At 36.3% G+C, this 25,869-nt stretch overlaps 1 protein-coding gene and 1 long non-coding RNA gene across 8 annotated transcripts; both read left to right on the forward strand.

Moving 5' to 3' along the window:
- The first annotated feature begins 18 nt into the window (after positions 1–18).
- Positions 19–15,004, forward strand: LOC148742570 (uncharacterized). Of its 2 annotated transcripts, none has more exons than XR_016000209.1 (5): positions 19–223; positions 3,378–3,433; positions 10,184–10,250; positions 10,651–10,823; positions 14,477–15,004. It is a non-coding gene; the product is annotated as an uncharacterized LOC148742570 (long non-coding RNA). The 2 variants fall into 2 exon arrangements; XR_016000208.1 differs by lacking the exon at positions 14,477–15,004 and adding an exon at positions 13,569–13,785 and having other exon boundaries at positions 20–223.
- A 6-nt stretch (positions 15,005–15,010) lies between these two features.
- LOC111347140 (uncharacterized) lies at positions 15,011–25,469 on the forward strand. Of its 6 annotated transcripts, none has more exons than XM_088757522.1 (7): positions 15,011–16,815; positions 17,990–18,086; positions 19,057–20,415; positions 21,695–22,005; positions 22,810–22,883; positions 23,853–23,952; positions 25,054–25,469. In XM_088757522.1, the coding sequence occupies exons 4-5, from the start codon at positions 21,704–21,706 to the stop codon at positions 22,844–22,846; spliced, it is 339 nt and encodes a 112-aa protein (XP_088613648.1). In that variant the 5' UTR covers positions 15,011–16,815; positions 17,990–18,086; positions 19,057–20,415; positions 21,695–21,703; the 3' UTR covers positions 22,847–22,883; positions 23,853–23,952; positions 25,054–25,469. The 6 variants fall into 6 exon arrangements, with proteins under 6 accessions (XP_088613648.1, XP_088613632.1, XP_088613626.1 ...); XM_088757506.1 differs by having other exon boundaries at positions 15,011–15,911; positions 16,706–16,815; positions 19,057–22,005; XM_088757500.1 differs by having other exon boundaries at positions 19,057–22,005.
- The last annotated feature ends 400 nt before the right edge of the window (positions 25,470–25,869 follow it).

Consider the following 25,869-nt stretch of genomic DNA (forward strand, 5'->3'; position numbering starts at 1 on the left):
TCGACTCAGTTTCCTAGCAACCACATTCAAAATGGCGCACGGCTTTGGATTGAGTACTGAAAGTAATTGATGTCGCACTGAATAGTCAGGACGGTTCGTTTCGACAGCTGTGTTACATTTGACAACCTTTTCTGTAAGAAGAGTATTCTCTTCTTCACTTTGTACATCGAATGTGAGAACTTCAAACCCTCCTGGATGAAAATTCGAATTTATACTTCGACAGGTGAGAGGTCTTAACAAGACTTTTAACTTATTCGATGTCTATGAAATGTATCTTATTAGGACCACTGCGTGCTTATCCTTTAGCAAATGCTGAAATTCTTCAAAGCCTCCCGACACATGTAAATGATGTGGACGGGTATTCTGAAGTTGCTCCGATTATTTTAAACATTCAAAACTCTTCCGTCGAAATATAGTGCAAAGTCATTTAACCTCCCTCAATATCGGTCATGAAGTGAGGTGAGAAATCGACAAAATGAGTTAACGTGGTTCCTCACGAGTACAGACATCACGCGATATTTGTACTCCAGAAATATCCGCGAAATTCGCCCACACTGAAATAACAATTTGGCGTGTTGGATAATAATCTCTTATTAGGCGTTTTTTTGTGTAGTATCACTGAGTATTTTTAGTCGTTTGTATTTCGACTCGCCCCATGGGCTCATCAAAATATAGCACAACTCGTAAAAATACTCAGCAATACTACACGAAAAAAAAGTCGGATGAGATATATTTATTATGCAATTGTGCTTTGTAGAGTACAAATAACGTGCAGAGATGAGTACAAATATCATGCGATATTTGTACTTCAGAAATATCTGCGAATTAAATTCGTTCGCACTGAAATAAGAATTTGGCGTGTTGGATAATAGATCTCTTATTAGACGTTTTGTTGTGTAGTATTGCTGAGAATGAATTTTTACTCATTGTTTGTATTTTGACTTGCCCAGTACAGGCTTGTCAAAATACAGTGCAACTTATCAAAATACTCAGTGATATATACTACACAATAAAACAATATATGTATTGATGTACAGTGTGTACTAGAAACAAAATGTATCAAGAGATTCATTAACTCAAATCCTCATGAGTGCAGTTTCTCAAATTAATGTAAAACATATTTTGATGACTGCTGCTACAGCTTGTATCAAATTGTTTCTGTTCTGGTTATAAATTTAAGCCCCCTCAGATATATACACTGTGTTTGTAAGGCCGTTTATTTATAAGCCCTCCTAAAACCCCTTACAAAGTTGTATGTGCCTAGACTATTAACTAAACCTGAGTGAGTAGTTTTATAATGTTAGTACGCTGAATATTAATGGTATTGTTTTCAGCATAGTTCTTGTAAACAGACATACTTGTTACATTTTGGGGTCCAAAGTCACTATAATGTGAATAAACTGATCTGCAATATAAGTATATCAGCATCAATGTTACCCAAGGAAAAAAAAAAGTCACTAATAAAACAACATAGAAGAATGAATTAGGTATCAAAATGGTGACAGATATGCTGTACAGTTGTATATAGGCTCAGACAGACAGCTCTGTTGTCTCATCTTAATTTCTTTCTCCACAATTTTAGATTGCTTTAGCATAATTGGCACCATATCTAATAGTGCTTTGTCTCCTGTACCATTTACAATACATGTCAGTTTTATGGGTTGACTTTCTGATGGAAACTCTTATCACTGTTTAATGTTTCTCACTGTTACAGTTCTCATGTGTTGGTGTCATGGCAACCACATATTTATTATAGAACACAAAGTTTTTTAGTAATTTGAATCATATTGGATTAAGCTTTCAGTAGTAATGCTGGGTATCTCTATGATAACCCTTATTGAAAATCTTTCCTTTTTAGCATTTGAGGGCAAATGAGTTCATTGTTCTTAGCTTTTTTACTGAACCTGGCTTCTTAGCTCAGCTCTCTCTCTTGGTACTACAATGTCCAGTCCATTTGCAAGGGCCATTTCTTTGCTGAATTTTCATCTGCAGCTCAAATCGAATTATTTATTGAAAATTTTGATTTAGATTTGCCTCTAAATTTTGTCCATTAACATGTGGCTTTATAGCTGACAGCTGGTAGTAGACTGCCCAACTAATATCTTGAAGGCAGGGGTTCACATCATTTCAATGCCTGAATTTTTTTAATTTTTTTATTTTTCTTCTAATCATCTGACTTTTATTTTTAGTTTTCCTTTTTTATTTATTTATTTTTTATTAATTTTTTTTAATAAAATTTTATAGTACTCAACAGTACACTGCAATGCAATACATTACTTACAATGCTGCTTTAACTTGCACTAATAACAATATGATGAATATATGAAGTTCATATATTTTGAACAGCGGTTATAGATACATATGATGCACGATCCTTGCAGTAGAAAGCGCTATTTAATATGCAATAGCAAAAATCAAGGGTGTCTAGAAACTATAGAAACTATCTATAGCGAAAATCAGACCGGAAAAAAAAAAAATCAGGCCTGTACAGGATTTGAACCACTGAACTCTGCAATACTAGTGCAGCGCTCTACCGATTGAGCTAACAAGCCAACTGGGAGGCGGCCATTAACTTGATTCGTAATAAACCCGTGATGATAAATTGGATATGATGATTATATGAAGTTCATATATTTTGAACTGTGGTTATCGATACGTATGATGCACGATCCTCACAGTAGAAAGCGCTTAATATATGCAATAGCGAAAATCAGGCCTGTACAGGATTTGAACCACTGACCTCTGCGATACTAGTGCAGTGCTCTACCAATTGAGCTAACAAGCCAACTTAGGGAGCAGGCCATTAAGTTGATTCGTAATAAACCCATGATGATAAATCAGATATGATGAATATATGAAGTTCATATATTTTGAACTGCGGTTATAGATACGTATGATGCACGATCCTTGCAGTAGAAAGTGCTATTTATGCAATAGCGAAAATCAGACCTGAAAAAAATCAGGCCTCTACAGGATGTGAACCACTGACCTCTGCTATACTACTGCAGCGCTCTACCAATTGAGCTAACAAGCCAATTGTTAGAGCGCTGACTAATAACAATATACTATATCACTTATGGTTAATTATATGTTTATGTTACTTAGTTAAATATGGTATTTACAGTACACCACTGGCAATTACAATTACTTTTCTTACATTATGTACATCTCTTTTTTTTTTTTCATTGTTATTATTATTTTGCAATAACACATGATATGAACAAAAAAGCAAAAAAAAAAAGTTTGTTGACAATATTAATTTGTATTTTACTACCTTAGATAAAGTTCTCAATTTTCCTTGTATAAATTGTAACTTACTAAGATTTTTTCATTATTTTGACCACAGTTTGTATAATTTATGTATCTTTTGTTAATAGGATAAGCAAATCCGGTTGGTACTGTCGGAGGTAATATCGCTAATGGCAGGAGGGAGGTAAATCTGAAGTAAAATTTAGTTAACAGACAAATTTATGTGGGTGTTATTAAAAATATTGAACCACTATATGATTTCTGGATAGAATTGAATAATCACAGGGCACTGACCAAGAAGGTGTGTTCTAGTGAATCAGGATTTTTGCATTGAAAGCATTAGTCATCATTTCTGATTTTGAATTGCTTGAGTTCCTTATTAGTAACATTATATTCTGGGGAAAACCTTATAACCAAATCCTCTTAGCTTGTCACTTGTTGTTTTGTAAGTTTTAATTGTGAAAGATCTGTCTCCAACCAGAGTCAAAGTTCACCAAATGTCTTTACCATCTTTTAACGGCAGTAGCTAGGTTCTGTCCTAATCTTTTCTTGAAGTAATTTGTGGTAATCTTCACATCTACATTTAGTTAGAGATAACTTTGTTTTTAGACTGATAGAAAATATCCTATTCTTCTAATATATTTCTGTGTGTTACAGCAGTTAATGCCTGTGCTTTTCTCTTCAAATAGTTTGGGATTGCAGCAATAAGTTGAAAATTTTTAATAGTTTAATTCAACATTTATTTCCTTTGAAAATTTTCTAGAGATAAGAACTTACCGTCTCTATTTAATATTAGTACTTTTCCAAACAAATATTTCCAGAAAATAGATTTGCTCTCTGTTGTAATTTCTTTATTGTTCCAAAGAATAAACTCACTATTGTAAACATCAGGATAACCCCTGCATAATTACTTGAAATAGCCTAACATCTCGCTATAAAAAAGAGGCATTTTCTTGTCAAAGTGCTTAGAGTTGTAATTACATTTCAATAGGAAAGATAATCCTCCATATTTATTAAAATAACTATTAGGGATAGCTTGCCAGGTCTCATTTGTGAAATTTAGAAACCTGCCTTAAACCTAAAGCTCAAGTGTAGTGATTTTACCACTGTCAGTGGACATTTGGGAAGTTCACACCACCATATTTTACTTGACATCTTTTTTATTTTTCCATAAGAATTTGAAAATTCTATCTTGCACTGTTTTAATAAGGAACACTTAGCATTGAGGCCTGAATGTTTTCTGGTTTCTTTTCTGCAATTTTTTATAAGAAATTACAGTCTACTAATGTGAGGATCATTTCTTTGCTTCATTCAATTTCATCTGCTGGTCTAATGAAATTTGTGTCATGAGAAATTAGTATATCTTCTGTAATAACTGTACCACTTGTTCATCAGTCACCATTTGCTGATTATAGGATATGAAAAATTGAATTCATTTTCCTCGTGTTTTTATTTTCTTTTTCTTTTAGTTTAGTTTAGTTTTGTTTTGTTTTTATAGAGATGACAAAATGTCAGCTAATGAAAAATAGATGATTTGGCTGCGCTTGTCTGGATTTCTACAAAGAACAACCTTTGGAGCCATTTAAAAAGGTTTCAAGAGTCTAAGTTTAACATGATCTTAGGAAAGATCATTTCTTAATTCAATTCCTTTCAAAATTGTGAAAATCCTTAAAATGGTGATGAGCGTCAAGCCTCCAATAACTCTTGCTGAAGAGGTGATGAAAGAGTAAACACATAGTCAGCTGTATAGAAATGATTTTCAAGAGTAGCAGTGAAAAACAATTTAATAAAAACCATGACATGTGTTATCAACTAACTTACTGACTCACAGTGCCTCAGCTGCCACTAAATTAATTGGCAAAATTGGGTCCTCCACTAATTTCTTTCCATTAGCTTACTAATGACAACATCATCTGACTTCTGACAGTATTAGTGTTTAGTTTATTACTGTGGTTCATCAACCTGACCAAAAGAAAGACCATGCTTCCTCTAAATTTTTCATATTTGACCTTACTAAATGCATCTTTCAAACAGCCTGAGTAAAAACATGTATAGCTTCAACATACTAATTCTCCCCCATTTTCTAAATGTGAACATTAAGGAATAAAGGTAGTAGTTTCTAAAGAAGCTGTGGTGCTTGCATCAGTGGGTGTACCATGGTAATTTGGTTTTATCAGCTTAGTTGAAATTATAAATTGGCCACTGTAAAAGAGTTAAAAAGTTGGCATTTGGAGCGTTACCCTTAATGTCAGAGTGGATGGAGGAATTGTGGGTTGTGTGTGTGTGTTTATATGCAGAAAGTGGAGCTATGCTATTGGTGAGAACATGGTGACGAGAAAAACAAGAATGAATTAATGGAATGAATTAACACCGGTCGTTGATAACTATTAACAAACAAATATAACTGCGCGGAAAATTTGGAAACAGATACATGTAAAGACACTGCTATTTCAACTGAGGCAATTCAGTACCTTTTCAGTAGTTTTTCCTACTTAATCAGACCTGACCATGATTTACATTTGTGTGAGAGATTTCAAGTATACTTATACCCTACATCATCAACAAGGAAAATGATTTCACTCGAACAGTATACTCAAAGTGTACTTCAAAAATGGTACTGCAGCTGTAATTATGTAAGTGCAGTACCATTGAAGTATGATTGCAGTATAACTATTATTGATGCAGTATACTTGTACTATACTTAAAGTAAACTTCATAGTTACAAGTTTTTTGGTAAGGGATGCAGTCGGAATTTTCCTTTTGTGACGTTTGTAGTGCTGACTGTCGATCAATAAGCTGGGCGCGGCGATGACTCACTTGAACGACAGAAACAGGGTAACCAGGTTTTTTTCGAAAAACTGGCACAGTGACATCTCTACATAAACGACGAAGTCCTAGAAACTGAGAAAAGGAATGGCATTCTTGACATGAGATGGGTGCGAATATGAATACAGAAAGTAGTGTGAGTGTGTAGGTTTGTGATACACACTAGTGCATAAACCATTTTCTTTAATTGAAACTTTGATGTCTAAAAAGGATAAAGAACTGTCGGAAATTTCCTAGGTATATTTTAGGGCTGGTTGAAAGGAATTGACTGCAGTTGTAAACTGAGTTAGCTCCTCTGTTGATTACGAAATACTTCTTAGCAAACTAGAGTCATATGGACTTAAGGACGTTGAGTTAGACTGGTTCCGAAACTATCTGACAAACTGAAAACAACTCGTAAGTTTCGGTAAAGAAAACTCTGATCCATGTCTTATTACCTCGGGTGTCCCGCAAGGGTCAATTCTTGGCCCTTTACTCTTTGTCCTGTTTGTCAACGATCTGCCCAGATTCTGATGTACGCTGATGATACAGTTATTTATTTCACCGCTAGTAATGCCCAAGAAATAAGTAGTACACTTACCAGTGAACTTGCCAAGGTTAATGACTGGCTTTTAGACAACAGCCCTTTTATCCACCAAGGCAAAACTGAATGTGTTTTATTTGGTACTGGCTCTACTGGTTAGCAAATGCTAATCTCTCTGTGAATATCGATGGCAAAGAGCTAACACGGGTTGCTGAGTATAAATACCTAGGTGTAATCTTGGATGAGTCGCTTTCATGGAAAACACACGTAAATTATGTAGTAAGCAAAGTTAGTTCGAGAATAGGTATTCTTGGCCGCACCAGGCGGAGCATTAGTATGCATACTACTAGTATAATTTATAGATCATTTATTCTTCCTGTTCTTGATTATTGTGATGCCGTTTGGAACTGTTCCGGCTGTACGAATGCTGATAGTATAGAAAAATTGCCGAGACGTGCGGCAAGGATTATCATGCAAACTAACAGCAGTGATGAAGCGCTTGCTCACCTTAATTATGATACGCTGGGACTTAGACGGGAGATTCACACGTTAAACCTTGTGAAGAAATGTCTAGATAAGCGCTGGCCGCAATTTTTAATGGACCACTTTTGTTTTAATAGAGATATCGTACAGAGAAAGACGCGGCAAAGTAATCATCTTCGTCTTCCCTCCATCAAACTAGAATGTACGAAAAAGCCTTTTTATTGTCATGGATGTGAAGTTTTTAATGGTAATTTGTAGTTTTTATGAATAGTTTCATGAATTTTAACCTCTTTTAGGATTTTTCTTCTATTAGCTTTGTTAGGATTAGTTTTGAGTTTTTTTATATTTCTTTTATTTAGGGCCTCTAAGGATATCAGTTTTTGTAACTGTAGGAGTTACCCTAGCTAAATAAAAGTATCTACTACTACTACTACAACTACTCTCTGCGGGATAGAGGAGGAAGCGCCGATACAGTAGTCAATATAGCGACCGCAGGGTTCAGGTTTGGGGCCACTTATTGGCTGAAAAATTAGTATTCGAGAAAACCTGCAAAGAGATTGGAGTTTGACAAATGGTCGTGAGTCGTGGGTCGTGGGTACAAGTCGTGGGTCGTGGGTGTGGGTGTGGGTAAAAGTCGTGGGTGTGGTTAATACTTAATAATAAAAATAACCATTTAAAATATTAAATATAATAATACATAAATTTTATACAACCCTGTCATTCATTAATTTAAGTGTTCTTTCTTCTAGTTATTTTATTTTGTTTATTCAATTTACCCTACTTTACGTCTATTTTTCTCTGTTATCTCACTGTCAATAAAATTAGTTTCAGTCTCGCGACGCATTCCGAGATCTCGTTTGATAACGAAGGGAAGAGAGATAAATTTATAATTACACACTGTGTACACGTTTTTCGAGCTGTGCGGTCTGCGGTCTGCGGTCTGCGGTCTGCGGTTTGCGTTCTGCGTTTTCGAGGTCTGTGTTAACGAGACACCTGAGTTGCTTTGTACGATTGTACCAAAAATGATTTTATATAGTAGAAGTACTATAACGTTAAAATTGCGACAGCGCTCGTGAATTCTATATTTGCGGCTAAAGTCAGGGGCTAAGGAACAGAAATTCCGAGATCTCGTCTAACAACATCAATGACAAAAGAATGATAGATAAATCTGGTAATTACACACTGTATACACAAAGGAAAACTGATTGTGCACAAGTCGACTGACTGAAAAGGCACACACAGAACCTCTGCCAGACTGGTAACTCGACAGTGGAGGATCGTAAACGCGATATTAGCTGTGGTCACACTACAGGGCTTTGTCCTAGGGAAACTTGACTTGTTGACAGTTTCCCTAGGGAAACTCAAATTTACAAGTGTGACCGATTTTTCCCTAACTAAATTACCTCGGGAAAGTCTCATCGTCTGGGGCTTGAAAACCGCAAGAGAACAAAAGAATGTCCTGTGGATTTCCCTTGACAACTACCCTAAAAAGCAGAAAAAGGGAAAAATCAAATCCCAGAGTAGCCGACTAATGGACGCTCGTCGGCGATCGCGCTGGTGACAGATCCGGAATTATCGTGTTGTGAAACTAATTTAATGTAATTACAAGATTTATCTCTCTTCCCGTCGCGAAACTGAAACTAATTTCATTGACAGTGAGATAACAGATAGAAATAGACGTAAAGTAGGGTAAATTGAATAAACAAAATAAAATAACTAGAAGAAAGAACACTTAAATTAATGAATGACAGGGTTGTATAAAATTTATGTATTATTATATTTAATATTTTAAATGGTTATTTTTATTCTTAAGTATTAACCACACCCACGACTCTTACCCACACCCACACCCACACCCACACCCACACCCACGACCCACGACTTGTACCCACGACCCACGACCATTAGTCAAACTCAAGAGATTGGCGTAGCTGGGTTCCATTTTAATACCCATGGCTACGCCATTAATTTGTTTGAAATAATTGTCCCCGAATGAAAAACAATTGAGTGTAAGCACTAGTTCAGCTGGGCGAAGTAGTGTTTCAGATCTAGGTTCCTTAACAATGCGTTGATGAAAAAATTGTTTGAGGGCCAGAAGACCTTCGTTATTGGGAATGACAGTAGAAAGAGATGTAGTATCCACAGTGAAAAGAAGTTTGCCTTGGCCGAGGAAATTAAAGTCGCGAAAAATTTGAAGAGCGTGTTGGCTGTCTTTGATATATGATAGTAAAGTTTTGACGATGGGGGCCATAGTGTTTTCTAAATAGTTGGAAATAAGTTCGGTGGGACAACTGGGAGACGAGACAATGGGTCGACCTGGGTTGTTAGGTTTGTGAATTTTAGGGAAAAAGTAAATAGAAGAAGTTCTAGGAGTGGTAATGATAAGATCGTTTGCTGTGGCCGGCAATTCTTGTCAAGAACTATGTTCTTATTTAGCTTGTTTAGCTGAGTTCGTTAATTGTATTTTTGACAATGTTTTGATTAGTGAAAGTGAGATCTTTGTCAACCTTTTGATTAAAAGAGGTGTCAGAAAGTTGCCGCAAAGCTTCTTTTTAGTAAACATCGGTCCTCCAAAACAACTATTGCGCCGCCCTTGTGGGCTGCTTTGATAACAATTGTCTGGGTTTTTTTAGGTTTTTTTTAGTGGCGACCACTCTTCAAAGGAGAGACTGGAAAATTTGGTGCTACGATTGAATTTAAGTTTGTTAATATCGTGGCGACATTCTTTGATGAAAAAATCCAGTGATGCAAACCTGACCCTCTGGAGGAGGTCATTTAGACTTCGAATCTGAAGTGTTTCGAAAGTGTATTTGCGCGATGTGTTAGAATGAAAGTTTATTTACAACTTGTCACTCTTAGCACTGAAAAGCCCCTTTGGGGGAGTGGTCAATCATTATTAAGATCTTAACTATTATTATCATGATTATCATGATTATTATTATCTTATTATCATTATCATCATTACTTAAACTTCGTGATAACGGAAACGTGGTCGGAACGTTTTCACAACTTAACCATCTTTCAAAATCACTCGTCTTTAAAAAACTTTACTGACGAGGTACTACTTTTCTTGTCTTCTCTATTTATGTGGTCTTGTTGCAGTGGAGTAAGAGAAGGAGATATCCGAAGAGGATCGCCAACTTCGGAGAACAAAAAAGGACGTCACTTGGTGAGTCTCGCCTCCATTTCCCACTTTACCTTGACAAAAAAGAAAATAGGCACTGCTTTGTAGAGGTTTCAACGCTTTGGGTAAAACCAGAGCGAAAGATATTAAAACAGTCCGTTAGAGGTACCAAAAATATTTAAAGTTGTCGATGAGGATTCTTTCTACTGATAACCGACGGCATCAATGAGCTCTGTTGCTCTGTTTTTTCCTTTGCATCTTGTTTGTTAAGGTCAGTGTCACAAGTTCTACAGACAAATTATAGAGCGCAGTAAAGCAGTACCCTCGGTATCATTTATTACTCTGGAGAGTTGATCGATTGTGAACACTCTGAGCTTGGGCAACCGAAACAGACAGAACTGCCCCTATGACTGTTTATCGTAATATATTGATAATACTTTCACAGAGGATGAAAAACAGTTGTATTCCTTCTTGGACTCAAGATGTGTTGCTGAAACAGGAAAAGCAGGAAATAGCCATGGGGAAATGTAAGAACAAAGTGGACTGTATGACTGAAGAAATCGAAACGTTACAGAAAATTACTACAGAGGATGCTAGGCCTAAACAAGCGAGTAGCAGGTTGGTGTGAACTAATGAGCCAACTATTAAAGCCAATAACTTTTCTGATTAATTAGACACATATCACTGATCTATATATACAAAAAAAACTAAATCTCGTTGGGCTTTTTTCATGCTTAATTGGTTTTATCAGCTAAGTTGAAATAGTAAATTGGCCACCGTAACGAATAAAAAAGCTGACGTTTCGAGCGTTAGCCCTTCGTCAGAGCGAATGGAGGAATTTTGGGTTGTATGTGGTTTTATATGCAGAAAGCGCAGCTACGCCATCGGTGGAAACACGGCAACGAGAAAAACACGAATAAATTAATGGAATGAAAAGCGTTCGTTGATACCTGTGGGATTAAGAGTGCCGATTTGGAAAATTAACTTTGTTCAAGAGTTTTTCGGTTTTCCGTGTTGCCTAAATGTAAGGAAACACTGCAGATAGCCATATGTTGCTTAGAATGATTAGGTAGATTAAAGTGTCTAGCGACTGGTTTAGATGCGTCCTTGTCATTCCTTTCCACGGCGCGAAGGTGTTCTCGGAATCGGTCACCTAGTCGTCTTCCTGTTTCGCCGATGTATAACTTGCAATAAGTGCAAGTAATGCAATAGATAACGTTGGCGGAGGTGCACTTGAAGTGATCGGTGATCTTAATGGATCGCATGGGTCCCGATATTTTCTCAGCGTTGTGAATGAAGGGACAAGTTTTGCATCGTGCGCGAGCGCATTTAAGAGTGCCGGGTTGGTCATTAGTTTGGAATGAACTTTTGACCAAAAAATTGCCTATGTTTTTGTCGCGTTTGAATGAAATAAGTGGAGGTTGCGAAAAGATAGTGCCAGTCTCTGGATCGTTTTGAAGTAATTTAATTTTTTGAAGAAAATCTATAACATTTGCCAGATCGACAGTAGCATCTGAACAGGCTCCTAAGTCGAAGACGGTACGAAAAGGAAAGCGGGAGGAAAAACAGCGATGACGGGGAATGGGTAAGGAAGAGGGCGCTCCCCCTTCCTTACCACTCCCTTACAAGCTGCTTCATTCGGAGTTAATTCCAACTGCCGTTAGGGGACTGTTGACAAGCTCTATCGACAGTCAGGCACGTGTGGTTAATCAGGTTTTTCATAAGCGTATTAATCGGCCAAAAGATTATGTATGGATTACATAAAGCACTACCCACGTCCATGCTACCTAGCTAGTCATTTTTTTTGTAATTTCTATGATTACTAAACTTTGTTCCTATGGGAAAATTAACGTGAAATGAGAAATCCGGCTTTTTCTGATGGAGAGGCTACAGTGTAAACTCTGCCAACAAAATTGAGATATATGTTTGCGTTGCGTAAGTATTTGAATGAAAATAAAGCCTCGGAAAAGTCTTACATTTCAATCAAAACAATCAACAAAGTCATGGTGCGAAAAGGTCACAAAACTCAACTGAACTCCGAAAGAGAGTCCACGTCAATCCCAGTGTTAAGTTCAAGGTCTCTTAAACGTGACTTGTTAACTGATCAGGTCACGCTGTCGCACAGGAATATTCCAAAAATACCAAGAAGGAGAGAAAGACAAAACTGCCTCGAAATAAGTTCAAGATTGGTTTTAATTTTTAGCTATAGTTAGCTGGTAGAGCGGAGCTCAAGATGACTGATCATGGGCCTAGCTCTATCGGTGGACTTTGGCTGAAGAAAAAGACTAAAATCTCCCTGTCTCGAACGACCAAAAAAAATTGAAACGAAAAATGCGCTCACGAAGGTTTTTCTTTCTTTGGGCTGTTTTCAACCGAGACGGAGGTGATTTGTTTTACGACCCCATTTTCTTAAAAAACTGTCTGGAAAACTTGGCCTACAGAGGACATGCCACATTTTATCGCGCAATAGAACTAAAATATCGCGTGATAAATTTTTCTTTATCGCGCGATTATTTAATTATTATATAGCTGGTAGCACCAGCGGGAAGATGACGCGAATCCTATGTTCTGATTGGCTACCCGAGCGAGCAGGGCAAGATGGGCCCATCTTACCCGCTCAGGACTGCCCGCTTTGATCCCGCGCAAGAGAAAAAGTGGGTGGGGCGGACTTTAAACTTCGTAACTTTTGGACAGTGTTGGCGACGAAGTCGCTATAAGCGACAGAAGAAACAATCAAAACAAAGTTAGAATTAACGAGCCTCGTGGGCACATTGTGCTACAAACACAGTTGGCTTTCTTTCCCGGCTCTCGAAATAAACAAGTCATTATTGAGTCTTAGTAATTTCAAAGCGAAATATTTTTTCCATATACTGAATCCTTTATTGACCAAGCTTGTTCGGTCAAGATGGCTGGATATTATCCTCGTTCTTTTATTTTGTTTTTATGGACCTCAACCTCGTCTCAGTGCATAAAAACGCTAAAAAAGAACTGGGCTAACATCCAGTGATCTTGACCTCAAGCGTGGTCAATAACGCGTATCACAGGATCGTGAGATGCCCATAAAGAATCGACCGCGCGATAATTTAGAATTTATCGCGCCATAGTTTTTCACTTATCGCGATATGATTTCGATTTCTCGCACGATATTTTGCTTTATCGAGCAATAAACGAGATTTATAGCGCGATAAAATTGAATTTAAAAAGTGGATAGCCTGTCGTCTATGGGCCACAGTATGTTTTTGCCTAGAGGAGAAGGAAGAAATACTCGCCCCATCGACTTGCACGAGTACAGTAGAGTAGGAGATCAATATACATGCTACAGGGCTATTAAACTTGTGACTGAATTTAATTTTTTTTTTCCAGGGCACAAACATGGTGTCTGAGAAATCGGCGTCGTTAATTTAGCAGTGGCTAAGAAGAAGGTTGACAAACTGTTAATTCACATATTCATTTGAACAATAATTAAGAAACTCCTCTCTGGATTGCCCGAGCTATTCCTCTCAACTGAGGCCTTTGATCTATTGTCGGATTTTAAACCAAAAAGGTTTTGATTTATGAATAAATCAATATCATTACTTCACGATCTCTGGGTCGTCCTTTCATGTGTAACACCCTCATTCATTTGCGTATAACTTCTTTAACTTAATCTCTCTGGCTTTTATGGTTTGATGCTCAATCTACGACTACGTCACAGCATTGTCCAAAGAATAATGGCTTTCATATTGCCTTTCCGTGAATCGTTCGTGTTTGTGTTTGAAAATATGCGAAGAGGGGCCCTGTTCTGGAGGGAATTTTCTCTTCAGATTTCCTTTACCAGCACGGAGATATCAGCTGCATTGAAATTCCATCGCCCGAGTGCCACTGGCACCTTCAGTTAAGGAAAAAAAATGTTTCAAAAACCATAATTTTTATCCCAACCAGTACAAGGTACATCATTATGAAATAACAACATTGACTACGCTTTGTAATTCCAAATATGATCTGCCTGAACATTTAGATGCTACAAATAACATTTTATTTATTGACGCAAATAATAATCTTTTTTTTTTTCTGTGGTCAGAGTAGCAGCTGTTTGTGAACTACTCGATGTGGTTTTCGCGAATTAATGGTTTGCAGCCAGATTACTGAGTTGATTTTGAAAAAGGCCGTTTCTTACCCCTTGATTGTGTTTTTTGTTCTTGGAGATCTGAAGACACGAGAATAGCGTTGTTAATTATTCGACGTATTTTTAAAAGTGAAGACAGAAATGTCTCGGTTTTATTTTCTTTAAGGAGAACAGACAGCATTCTCGTCTTTTGACAGTTGTCATCAAACCGCCTCCCGGTTAGCTCAATTGGTTAGAGCGCTGGACGAATAAACCGTAAGTCCCGTCTCCTGCATCTATTAATTAGATAATTTGATTAGGTAGGGGACGTTAAAGAACCCACATCACGAGTTCACTGTGATGTGGTCTGGCCTGTTTACTGGAAATTGGGAGGGGGCAACTGTAAAAAAAAAAAAAAAAAAAAATTGCCTTTGTTGATTATAAACTGCCACTGGCAGTCTGACAAAGTACCCCGCACAGTGTTATAAAGCGCCTTGAACATAGGCTAAGAGCGCTATAGAAATAAAAGTTATTATTGTTATTATAAACAATTTGTGAATATAGAGGTAAGTCTGTAGTAACTGGATCGGTTCTTTTTAATATAACTAGCCCAGCTTATTTGCTCACATCACTTTTAGGTGTTGATTACATTGAATCATGGGCATGATTAAAATATTTGGAAAGGAAATAATCACAATTATTTTCTCTTGACTATTTCAAGTGTTATTGTCTGTGAGAAAGTGTCCCAGAGGGTGGAGACATAAGGGAACCGATTTTACAGAAACTTGCAGCCGTAGGTAACCTTGATAAGATATTCGAAAAGCCAAAGGCGTTTTGTTTTCTGCCTTCAGTTAATGACTTTATTAAAATAATCCTAGTTCTATTCAAGAGTTTAAAATAACTGCGAATACTTGTGGAATATCGGGAAAACGGCTCTAAAGCCCTAAAGGCTCTAAAGGGGGAGTCGGCGTGGTGCTTTCGATCAGGAAATCCAGATTTTTAGATTTGAAATTCCAGATTTGGGATTTGTTTAGTAAAACATACAAAGCTCCAACGGATTTCGATGTTGAAAATCCTTCCTTAAGGTAGATTTCAATTTTAAAAGATTCCAGAGGCAATACATGAAAGCTGATATCTTTTCCGTTTTACAGCTATCGGTGAACCCATAGAGACCCCACCTAGAACAGCCGTAGTCAGATGCAAATCCCTCTTTAGATTTCCCGAAAGTTGTGAGACATAGAAATCCATGTTTTCTCAGCGTCGTATCTCGTTTTTGGATTTCTTGTTTTACCGCAAAATCTAAATTCCGAATTTCAAAATCAAAATCCAGATTTTGCAATAAAGAGCAAAGATTTCTTTGAACGCGATTTCTTAGTTCTGATTGGCCGTGACTACCTCTCGACCCAGTTTCCTAGGAACCGCATTCAAAATGGTGGACAGCCGAAAAATTAGTACTGAAAAAATTGATGTCGCACTGTAAAGTCAGGACGGTTCGTTCGACAGCTGTGTTACATTTGAAAACCTGTTCTCAAAAAAGAGTATTCTCCTCTTCACTTTGTACATCGGATGTGTGAAGTAACTTCCACGCTCCGGGATGAAAATTCTCATTTGTACTTCGACAGGTGAGAGGTCTTATGTGACTTTCAACCGACTCAATGTCTATTAAATGTATCTTATTAGGACCATTACGTACTCATCCTTTAACAAATGTGGAAAGAACTGATCACCAAGCAATAGGTTGGTGGACAAAGCAGTGACCTCAAGTCCAGGGACTGAACCTCAAACATGGACCAACCCTTTGATGTTTTAGTTTTGTCCTTTGTTAGTCACGACATTATTAGCACCACGAAACTTGGGCGTTTAAACAATCAAAATCCTTCCTTCGAAATGAATAAGCCATTTTCCTTCCCTTAATATCGGCCACGAAGTGAGGCGAGAAATCGATAAAATGAATTTATTCTTCCTTCAGTATAATAGATTGACGTACTAGAAACAAAATGTATCAAGGTCGAAACTCATAAATTGATAATGTTTAGATCAAAGAGCATTTTCCTTAATTTTGTTGTTCTCTTCTTCTTTGTGTTGGGAAAATGCATTTACATCTTCGTCGCTCACCACACCACAACAAATCTTGCGGCCATTATTCCAAATAAGAAACAAAGCAAGTTCGAATTCATTCAGCAAAGTTTGAGAAAGCAGTGACATGGTTGCTCAATTTCACCACTCATGTTACACAGTTATGTAGGGAAGTCATATTGATTCTAATGAATTCAATGTTTAAGTTGCTAGTACAGCACTCCCCTCCATGATTATAATAAATAACAGGGTACATGCATGTAGTGGCCTATTCCAGTCATCTGAGGGACTTTTTTATATAGAGCATGAGATAATGAAATGCTGATATTTTTAATGGCAGATTGAAGTGATAATGAATACTGCAGACAGAGATGACCTGCAGAGAAAGTTTGGATGCAAAGGAAAACATATTGGATTTGTTTTATATGTTAAAGAAGATGCTTCCTGCAGGTAAAAATAAATATTCTTTAGTGGAAGGAGGAGGGGATAATATAAACTGCCACTTGCAACTGTTTAACCCTGGCCCTCAGTTATAGGCCTATCTACCTGTGAACAAGAAAATACATGCATAGATTTAGTTATTAAAACTCCCTGACCCCCTGGATATTAAAGCCCTCCTCAAGCCTTTCTTGTTTAAATAAGAACAAAGGTGGAAGCACTACTGCTATAAATTAGACATTAAAATTTGTAATACTGAGTTAAGAGAAAAGATGGGCTCCAGGGAGAAATTCTGAACTTCTTTTTAGTTATGTTCCAATTTTGTTCAGGTCGTTAGTTTTGAATTTAATTCTGTTCCAAATGTATTGAAATGAATGCAATTTATCAAGGCAAAACTTTTTTTCATTTTTTCTCATTATTCATTTTCCTTCTCTTCTTCCTTGTTTAAGTATTTCAATGGTAATTACACATTATTCACTATGTTTTATAAAGTAGCTTCACTCAAATGCTGTTGGTCAAAATGCATCACATGACTGAGTGTGCCCCAACTAAAACTGGGGAGTGTACTGGTGATATTTCTCAGTTTATTTTTATTGTCAAAATGTTTAACAGCTTTGGTATAAGAAACTAGTTTTGTAATGGTCACTTTGCCAAACAAGGACAAACCCCTCAAACTCCATTCATGATTGGTTGATCATTTTTTGAATGTCACTTAATCTGTCATGAAAATTTTGTTCAATGACCTTTCCTTGATCACACGAGAAGTGAATTGCTAGCATTTTAACTCCAGTGTACCACTCAAGACCCATACATTTTGCTAATGAATTCTTATTTGCCCCAATTCATATCACTTTAGTTTTATAAATAAATTATTCATTTTTAAACCAAAGCAATTTTTCAAAATTGTTGAGGATTTGCAAGACGATTTCTACCGAATAGGTGTTCACCAGAGTAGTAGTCATATCATTGACATATAGGAGTGTTCTACTTTCATTGATTTTTATGCCTTTAACATGCTCATTTGATCTAAGAGATAACTAAAATTTCATTTGCCATAACAAATAAATAGGGTGACAAAGAGTTGCCTTGCCTTACACCTCTTTCTGACTTAAGAGGCTTGGAAAATAAGCTATTATTATAAACACAACTCAAGAGTTTATTAAATGTTTTTATTCATCTTATTCAGGTTGGATCAAAATTGAAGGCCTCTAGTGATCGATGAAGAAAATCCCATTCAATAGAGTCAAAGGCTTCTTCAAAATCTTAAAACAGAAGAACACCAGGTATCTTTAACAATTCAGTGTGATGGATAATGTTGAGAATTGAGCAAACCACCTCTCCAATAAAGCCACCCTTGTTAAAACCGGACTGATTATTTATTACAATTTAATGGCATTTGACGATAAAAACTTGCGTCAAATGTTATTCTAAGTCACTTCTTCTACATAAATTTAATAGCAATTAACAAAATGAAATCATTACTTATAACAAAGGAAATGCCATAAGGATGGTCTGTAGAAGAGTCCAAGACCCTATCCTCAGACAAACCACCTAAGTAACTATAATATTATAGTTTGAAAATATAAACTAATATAATATAACTAATTAAAATCTGATTTAAAATTCTAAAATATGTGACCGTGAGTTTTCAGTTATTTTACCAGTGTAGTTGGGATTCATCAAGAAGTTCCTCACACCACACTTAAAACATGAGATATGAGATGCTGATCTAACTAGCAGTATCAGAGTAAAACTGAACAGTTGAAGAGTTCTCAATGTCAACATATCCATTCAAGACTTTACAAAAAAATAACACATCAAAAAGAAATCGTCTACGTTCCAAGGAAAGCAGATTAAGCTTAGAGTTGCGAATATTTTAAAGTAAACCTCATAGCTTGATGTTGCACTCTTTCCAAAGTCATGATACTTTTGGCAGTGAAGGGTGACATATTCAAATTGAGGCCTAACCAGGGCACAATAAAGAGTTCTGCATGAGCATAGAAATATCTCTCAAATCTCTGCAATTTCTTTTGATTGAACCAAGCACTTTATTTGCCATGCTGGTGATCTTGTCTATGTGAGAGTTCCATGCCAATTTATATTCAGTTAGTAAACCAAGATCAGAGAGCTCAGTGGTAGCTTCAAGGGGAATACCATCCAGTAGTAGAGAAGCAGAGATTGGAGATCAATTTTTAGTGACCTGCAATAACCTACATTTCTTTGTATTAAAGCTCATTTGAATTTTTTTTTTAGCCCAGGAGCCAGATTGTTGAGATCTTCCTGAAAAGATTCATCATCGCATGGGTGTTGGATAACTCTTGAGACTTAAGGGTCATCTGCATACAGTGCCACCATACTCCCAGAGGAAATAGCATGAGGCAGATCATTAACAAATATCACAACAAACAAGGGGCCCAAGATGGACCCCTGGGGTACCCCTGAGGGGATAGTGCATCAGTCAGAACTTGATTATGATGGATTATTCAAGGAAGGACTTTTTTGAATCTGTTGATGACCTTAGAAGTCAGCATTGACTAATGAAGTCAGCCTCCAGTTTTCCAAATACATTTGATCTTTACCTGTTTTATCAGCAAATGTGATCATTTCCTCTTTTTCTGAATTTTACATTTCTCCTGAGTCAAAAGGGTAATTAAAAGCATCGGTCATGAGCTCACCTACAGAGCTCCAAAAAGTTTAATTTGTAAAATTTTGTACATATACTGTCTTTCCATTTCCAAAAGTATCCAGTGTTTGGGCACATTCTTCAATAGTTAATCGTCCTTCACAACTTAGTTTTTCGTCCTCTGACAATTCTGGAATGCTAGCTTCACCAAGAAAGTGATCCAACTAATCATGCTGCTCCTCACTGTTAATACAGATTTTTATAATAATTCAAAGATGAGCCTATTTTTTTTTTCATAGTTGATAGTTATAACTCTGTTTAGACAAAGTTCCTTAATAGGTTTCTTTGTAATTGGTTTTTTTTCTCCGAACTTTAAAATACTTTGTACTTTTTTCCCCATGTTCATGCCATCTCACCCTTAAACATACATTTAATCCATTGGCTTTCTCTTTGTAAAAGTTTTCTAACTCAGTTTTATATTTATTCAGATTATCAAATTCTTTGCAAGGATTCTCTTAAAATTGTATTTGAGTGGCTTGGAGTTAATTCTTCTGTATACCTTTCTCTTTATCTCACTTAGTTCTAGTAAGCTCTTTTGAGTATTGCATCCAAAAAAGCAAACCTTCTTTTAATCCAATCACAAGTGACTCTTTAATCTGAGGATTGTTTTCCTTCTTCTTTCCATATCTCCAGATTCGTTTTCATAAATTGAATAAACTTTTCATCTGACAAAAATGATGTGTTCATTTTTCAGAAAACTGGCCCTATTTTTAGTCTCGTCAAACTCTTTCAAATGAAGTACAATTGCCCAGTGGTCCATTTAATGACTCCAGTAATGTCTACATTTTCAATCAAGTCCTGAGGTGTATCTGGAATGAGGCAATAATCTAAGCTGCAGAAACATATTTTGATTAGAGCTGCCATAGCTTGTTTCAAATTTCTCTTTCTGTTCCAGTTAATTTAAGCCCCGTCAGATATCTACAGTACAGGTGTGTTTGTAAGGCCATTTGTTTATAAGCCCTCCTAAAACCCCTTGCAAAGGTGTGTAAGCCCTGGGCTATTTAACCAGCAATTTTATACTGTTATGCACTATTAACAATATTGTTTTCAGCACAGTACATGTATACAAATGTGAATGTTACATTTTGGGGTGAAAAGGAATATTTAATAATTACTGGGAATTTTAGGAAAAACCTTGAGGCAACTTATATAAAATAAATACATGCATTAGCTCCCAAATAAAATTCAAGCAATCAAATTTATTTTCATGCTTTAAGTTTAAAATATTTCCTATGGTATATTAACATCAACATGTAGTAATATTAGGATGGAATTTGATTTCTTTGTCTTTTCTTGAAAACTTCATAAAATTATCCTTTCTAATATTACAGCTATTTATCTAAAATAGCCCTAATAAAACATTAAATTTAGTTTGACATAAATTGTGAATAAAATCTGTTGATTCTTTTGCATGAAGTACAATACTATCAATCAAAAAATGTCTTTATTTGAATCATTTAATTTTGGATGATGATACAAATGGTATTTAACCCTTTCCTCCCAGAGGCAGGCTTTGACTTCAGTTTATGTGGTTGTAACTTCTTTGGATAAAACACTCGTGCGTAAACATTCAAATTTAATGTAAGCTGTCAAGCAGCATTTTCACGTTATACTGTTTGTTTTTGGTGATTATGCAGATTGAAATTCAAAGATTTCTAATCAACTTTTACTTAACACTCTTGGAAGTGATGGGCTTCATTGCACTAAATAATTTATTTTTCAATTATAATCTTGTTGTAACTGTAACAATAAATTGTATTGAAGTAATCCTGAACTGCAGACTTAGCAGCTGTTTGTTTTTGCTGGGCTCGCAGCTTGTCAAACGTGACTAAAATAATCCTGGAACCTTTAGCTTACTGATAGATTTATTTCATTGTAAAGCGTAAGCTAGCATGCAAGTCACCGATTCGATTTTTGATCACGAACCGAACATCGCAGTTTGTACTCACCACAAACTTTCAAAATCGTGGCTTTATAAATGGCCGCTCGATCCTTGTTTGTACGTACCAGGTGGTCATGATATGTCTACTGTTGTCCCTTCTTTTAACTCCACGGCGCCAACGACTTGCTTTTTATTTACAATACTTAAGCTGTTCTCGTCTTCGCTAAAACCCATCTTTAGAGATGCAAATAACTTCACGCACGAGCGATCAACCGATGAAAAGTACATTCAAAGATGAGCGCCAAACGGAATTTTCTTTGTTTCAGATCACGGGTATGATCACGTGGATGTTTTGGAAATTGTCATTGGCTGGTAAAGGGAAACCACTGGCTTGCCCGATTGCGGTCTCAAGAGAAGCCCGAAACATCATTTTGATTTCCCTGACCAGTTCTTTGATTTTGGACGATGGATTAACCTTGGATCCATGCTTTGACGATGATATAGATAACGATGTGAACTCACTCTATGTAGAAATAATTGACAAGAATCGAACGTACTACAAATCCACGATTTGTGGCCAAAAGTTGTTGAGGAAACAAAGACTCGAAACCCACTTGAGTTGTGTTTACGGCAAAAGGTGAGAAATAACATAGCAAGCCAATCACAACTTTTAATACAACAACAACAAGCCTTTATTTCGTCTCCAATTTAAAATAGCAAAAAAAAAAAATGCTAATATCTCCGAGGAAATAAATAAATAAAATGAAATAGTTATGGAGATTAAGATAAATACATAAAACACAACATATACAATTCAGTAATTGATACACTAGGATAACCTCAGAAAGTATAAGAGATACCTAGATGATCACAGTGTACCAGTAGTAGTATTAGTGTACCCAAATCAACAAAGTTTGACCGCAACAAACGTTCAGCAACATGTTCCAACACAGCCATCTCGATTCCTTAGTCTTTCGTTTCCACTGAACCAGCAGTGGTGCCAAAAGAGTCAAGTACGTCTCATAACGAAGAAACATTTGTACAAGAGAAGGCATAGGTGGCCCAAGCTCTGCCACAGGCTCTTTCACAATGGATTATTAAAGAGTTTGTATAGTGGTTTAGTTGGACTTGCTTTTGAGCTCCGTAAATGTAAAGTTGTGCGAAATAAATCAAAGAAAATTGTCTTACCTTCATAGAGAGTAGTCTGTGCTCTCTATGAAGGTTAAGACTTTATTTCTTTGATTATTTCACACAACTTTACATTTTATGGAGCTCAAAAGCAAGCCCAACTAAACCACTAGACAGACTCTTTAATAATCCACTGTGAAAGAGCCTGTGGCAGAGCTTGGGCGACCTGTGTTGAGATTCTCACCTACAAATGGATATGCACATTCTGAAGTGTTCCTCTGTGTATGATTATGTTTATGTTTTATGATTTTAGCATATCTGTGGAGATGAGACATTTTGCATCACAATAAAAACCTTTATGATCATGGAATCCACGAGGCCTTAAAGGTTAGAAAGCAAATCTGTGATATGAGTACATTGGATTAATTGACAATTTAATCGACTGCTGCTTCATGAAAAAATGCTTATTAATGTTAAGATTTGCAAAGACTTAGTTTGAAAAATAAATTTCATGACAAACATATATATATAATTATGTAATATATCTCTTGGTATATTTTATAAGGCATACCTTTTATTGAACCAAAGTTTTAAGCCTCCAAAATTACTTCTTGTCCTAAAACCTTCAGGTTCCCAGTGTTGAGAATTTCTTGGAATTACTTGGACACAGAAATTCCCAAGAATTCCACCCTTCTTAACTTATAAGTAGTTTGTATAGCTGAGAATTCCTTGTAATTTCTAGGAATTTCAAGTCCTCACAAAACTGGAACCTTCCTTTTCCAGAAATTTCCAGTCATTCCAAGCTTTTCAAATCAGAGCTTATTGCATTGTTGGGAATTTTTGAGAATTCCCAGGAATTCACAGAAAACTGGGAATTCAGTTCGCAAGGGCTGTTATATTTTTCAGTATGTGTTGGTGCATTGCTTGATTTTCATCTGCAGCTCAAATTGAGTTAATTATTAAATACTATGATCAGATTTGCCTCTAAATTTTGCCTATCAACATGTGGCTTTGTAGCTGACAGTTGGTAGTAGACTGCCCAACTAGTATCATGAAGGCAGGGGTTCAAATCTTTTCAAAGCATGAATGTTTCTGGTTTATTTTCTGCAATTGCTTTAAAATAAATTGCACTTTACTTGAGAAGATAATTTCTTGGGTTGAATTTCATCTACATGTCAAATGAAATTTATTTCATTAAAATTATGGCTTCTGTAGTAACTGAACAACTTGTTAATGTCACCATTTGCTGAAAAGCATCTGAAAAATTGAATTCCTTTCGCTCAAGCATTTTTTTTCTTTCTGTTTTGTTTGTTCTTTTGTTTTGTTTTGCTTTGTTTTTTTGTTTTTCTTTTATAGTAGATGACACAATTTATCAGTGAATAATAGATGATTTTGGGGGCGCTTGTCTGTGATTTCTTTGAAGATCAACCTTTGGAACCATTTAAAAAGGGTTTAAGTAAGTTTAACATCTCAGAAAAGATCATTTATTTAATTAATTTCCTTTCAAAATTGTGGAAATCCTTAACATGGTCATGAACATCAAGCCTTGAATAACTCTTGCTGAAATGGTGGTGAAAGAGTAGGCAAGTAGTCAGCTGAAGAAATGTCTTTCAATTGTGGTAGTGGAAAACAATTGAAAAAACCATGACATGTGTTTACTAACTAACTTACTGACTCACGAGTATGCCTCAGCTGCAACTGAATTAATTAACAAAATTGGGTCCTCCACTAATTTCTTTCCAAGTTTACTAATGATGACATTATCTGTGTTTATCACTGACAATACTTTTCTCTTTATTCTTGTCCTTGGTCAACCTGACCAAAGAATGATCATGCTTCCTATTCAATGTTTGATTTGAGCTTACTTACACCTTCCAAGCAGTCTGATTATAATTATGACTTTTTCGTTCATTTTCTAAATGTGAAAATGAAGGAGCCTCTCTAAATTGTTTTGACCTTTAAACCCCTAAGGGGGACTGGTTCTAATTTCTCCTCACAGTATCACCCTTAAATCAAAAGTAAAGCTCCAATGAGAATCAAGGAAATTCTAATCACCAATTCAACAAGCTCCTGATTGGCAAACAAATTCTCCTTGTCAGTATCATAGGAAATGCAGAGAGAACAGTGTGGAGAATATCATGAATACTAATGCTGGATTGTAAAGGGTTCATTGACAGTCAGGCTTCTTGAATAATCACTTCAGATTCACCCAGAGCCCTGGGGTCTCTTAAAAAGTTTACAGCTTTGTGAGTGACATGTAGGTTGTGTGGTTTCTTTTAATTTCGCACCAAGACCATGTTATTGTTACTCATTGACCACTTTCATAAATGGCTGCCGGATTAATATTCTTTTGTTTAAATTTAAATTAGCCTCTCTGACCTCGCTTGAGATAATGTATTATTTTGAACTTTGCACTGGAGAACGAGGCCAGAAAGGCATCATTTGTGTTCGTTTTCATACTGGGAAGGTTATATTATTCATTTAACTTGTACTTCTTTGTATTGTTTTGTTTCGTTTTAATCTTACAATGTATTTACGTATTTCTTATCCCCTCCAGCCGGATTCAATGCTCGTAAAATGGATGCAAGCTGTTTTGAAAACCTTAAAAGCGGCTGAGGAGGCCCGTGGAAGGGTAACATGTCCTATTTCTCCATATGTCAATTGAAGGGAGAATCGTCTGTAAAACTGATTAAAAATAACTCTTAAGACGTTCCAGCTTTAAGCTTCCTGCGGAAGACGCCTCGTGCCATCACACGGAGGCTGATGACGTCGCCTTTCAGTAAATGAAAAAGCTAAAGATGGAGCGTACCGCGTGATCAGCTAGGTCTCTATGGACGGAAGAAAAACAATTTAATGCCCTCTCTGGCAGACATTGTTCCTGCGCAGCTAAAAATACAATTTGAATTGTAAATTGGCGAGTTGTGGTGGTTTTGTTATAGAGGAGACACATATAAATAAATCGAGTGAACCTGCCGTTGTGTTTTTGGCTTTCTAAATCTCTGTCTTTCTGAATCAGTCAAACTGTATTCGTCAACATCATCACTTTAACTGGTTTTAAAAGTACATGTGGTCTATTAATATCTTCAGAATCACTTCGGCTTTAACGGCTCTGATTACGGTACATACGTAATAATGTCAGCTCAGGGGCTGTGATGTTACATCGTACATTAAGATATAATTGTCAAGAAAAGTCATTTTATCCCGGTGAAAGTTTAAAAAGCTTTGAAATCAAATAAACAAGCAAAACCGAGCAATTTTTTTCGCGAAATAAGGAAGAGAAACACATCTGAATATGAAAAACCAGGATGAGAATGGGTCAGGGGAAGGGAGATGGGATGGTGTTACAGATGCGCAGTGCGTGCTAAGTTTCAAC

This window comes from Stylophora pistillata, chromosome 1, assembly GCF_964205215.1.
Source record: "Stylophora pistillata chromosome 1, jaStyPist1.2, whole genome shotgun sequence".
In the NCBI taxonomy this organism is placed as follows: Eukaryota; Metazoa; Cnidaria; class Anthozoa; order Scleractinia; family Pocilloporidae; genus Stylophora; species Stylophora pistillata.

Excerpts from the sequence above, each read along its gene's own strand:
- LOC111347140 (XM_088757500.1), top strand. The coding sequence starts at position 21,611 with ATGCAAATAACTTCACGCACGAGCGATCAACCGATGAAAAGTACATTC. Across the intron at positions 22,006-22,809 it reads AGTTGTGTTTACGGCAAAAG|CATATCTGTGGAGATGAGAC; the intron begins GTGAGAAATAAC and ends TTATGATTTTAG.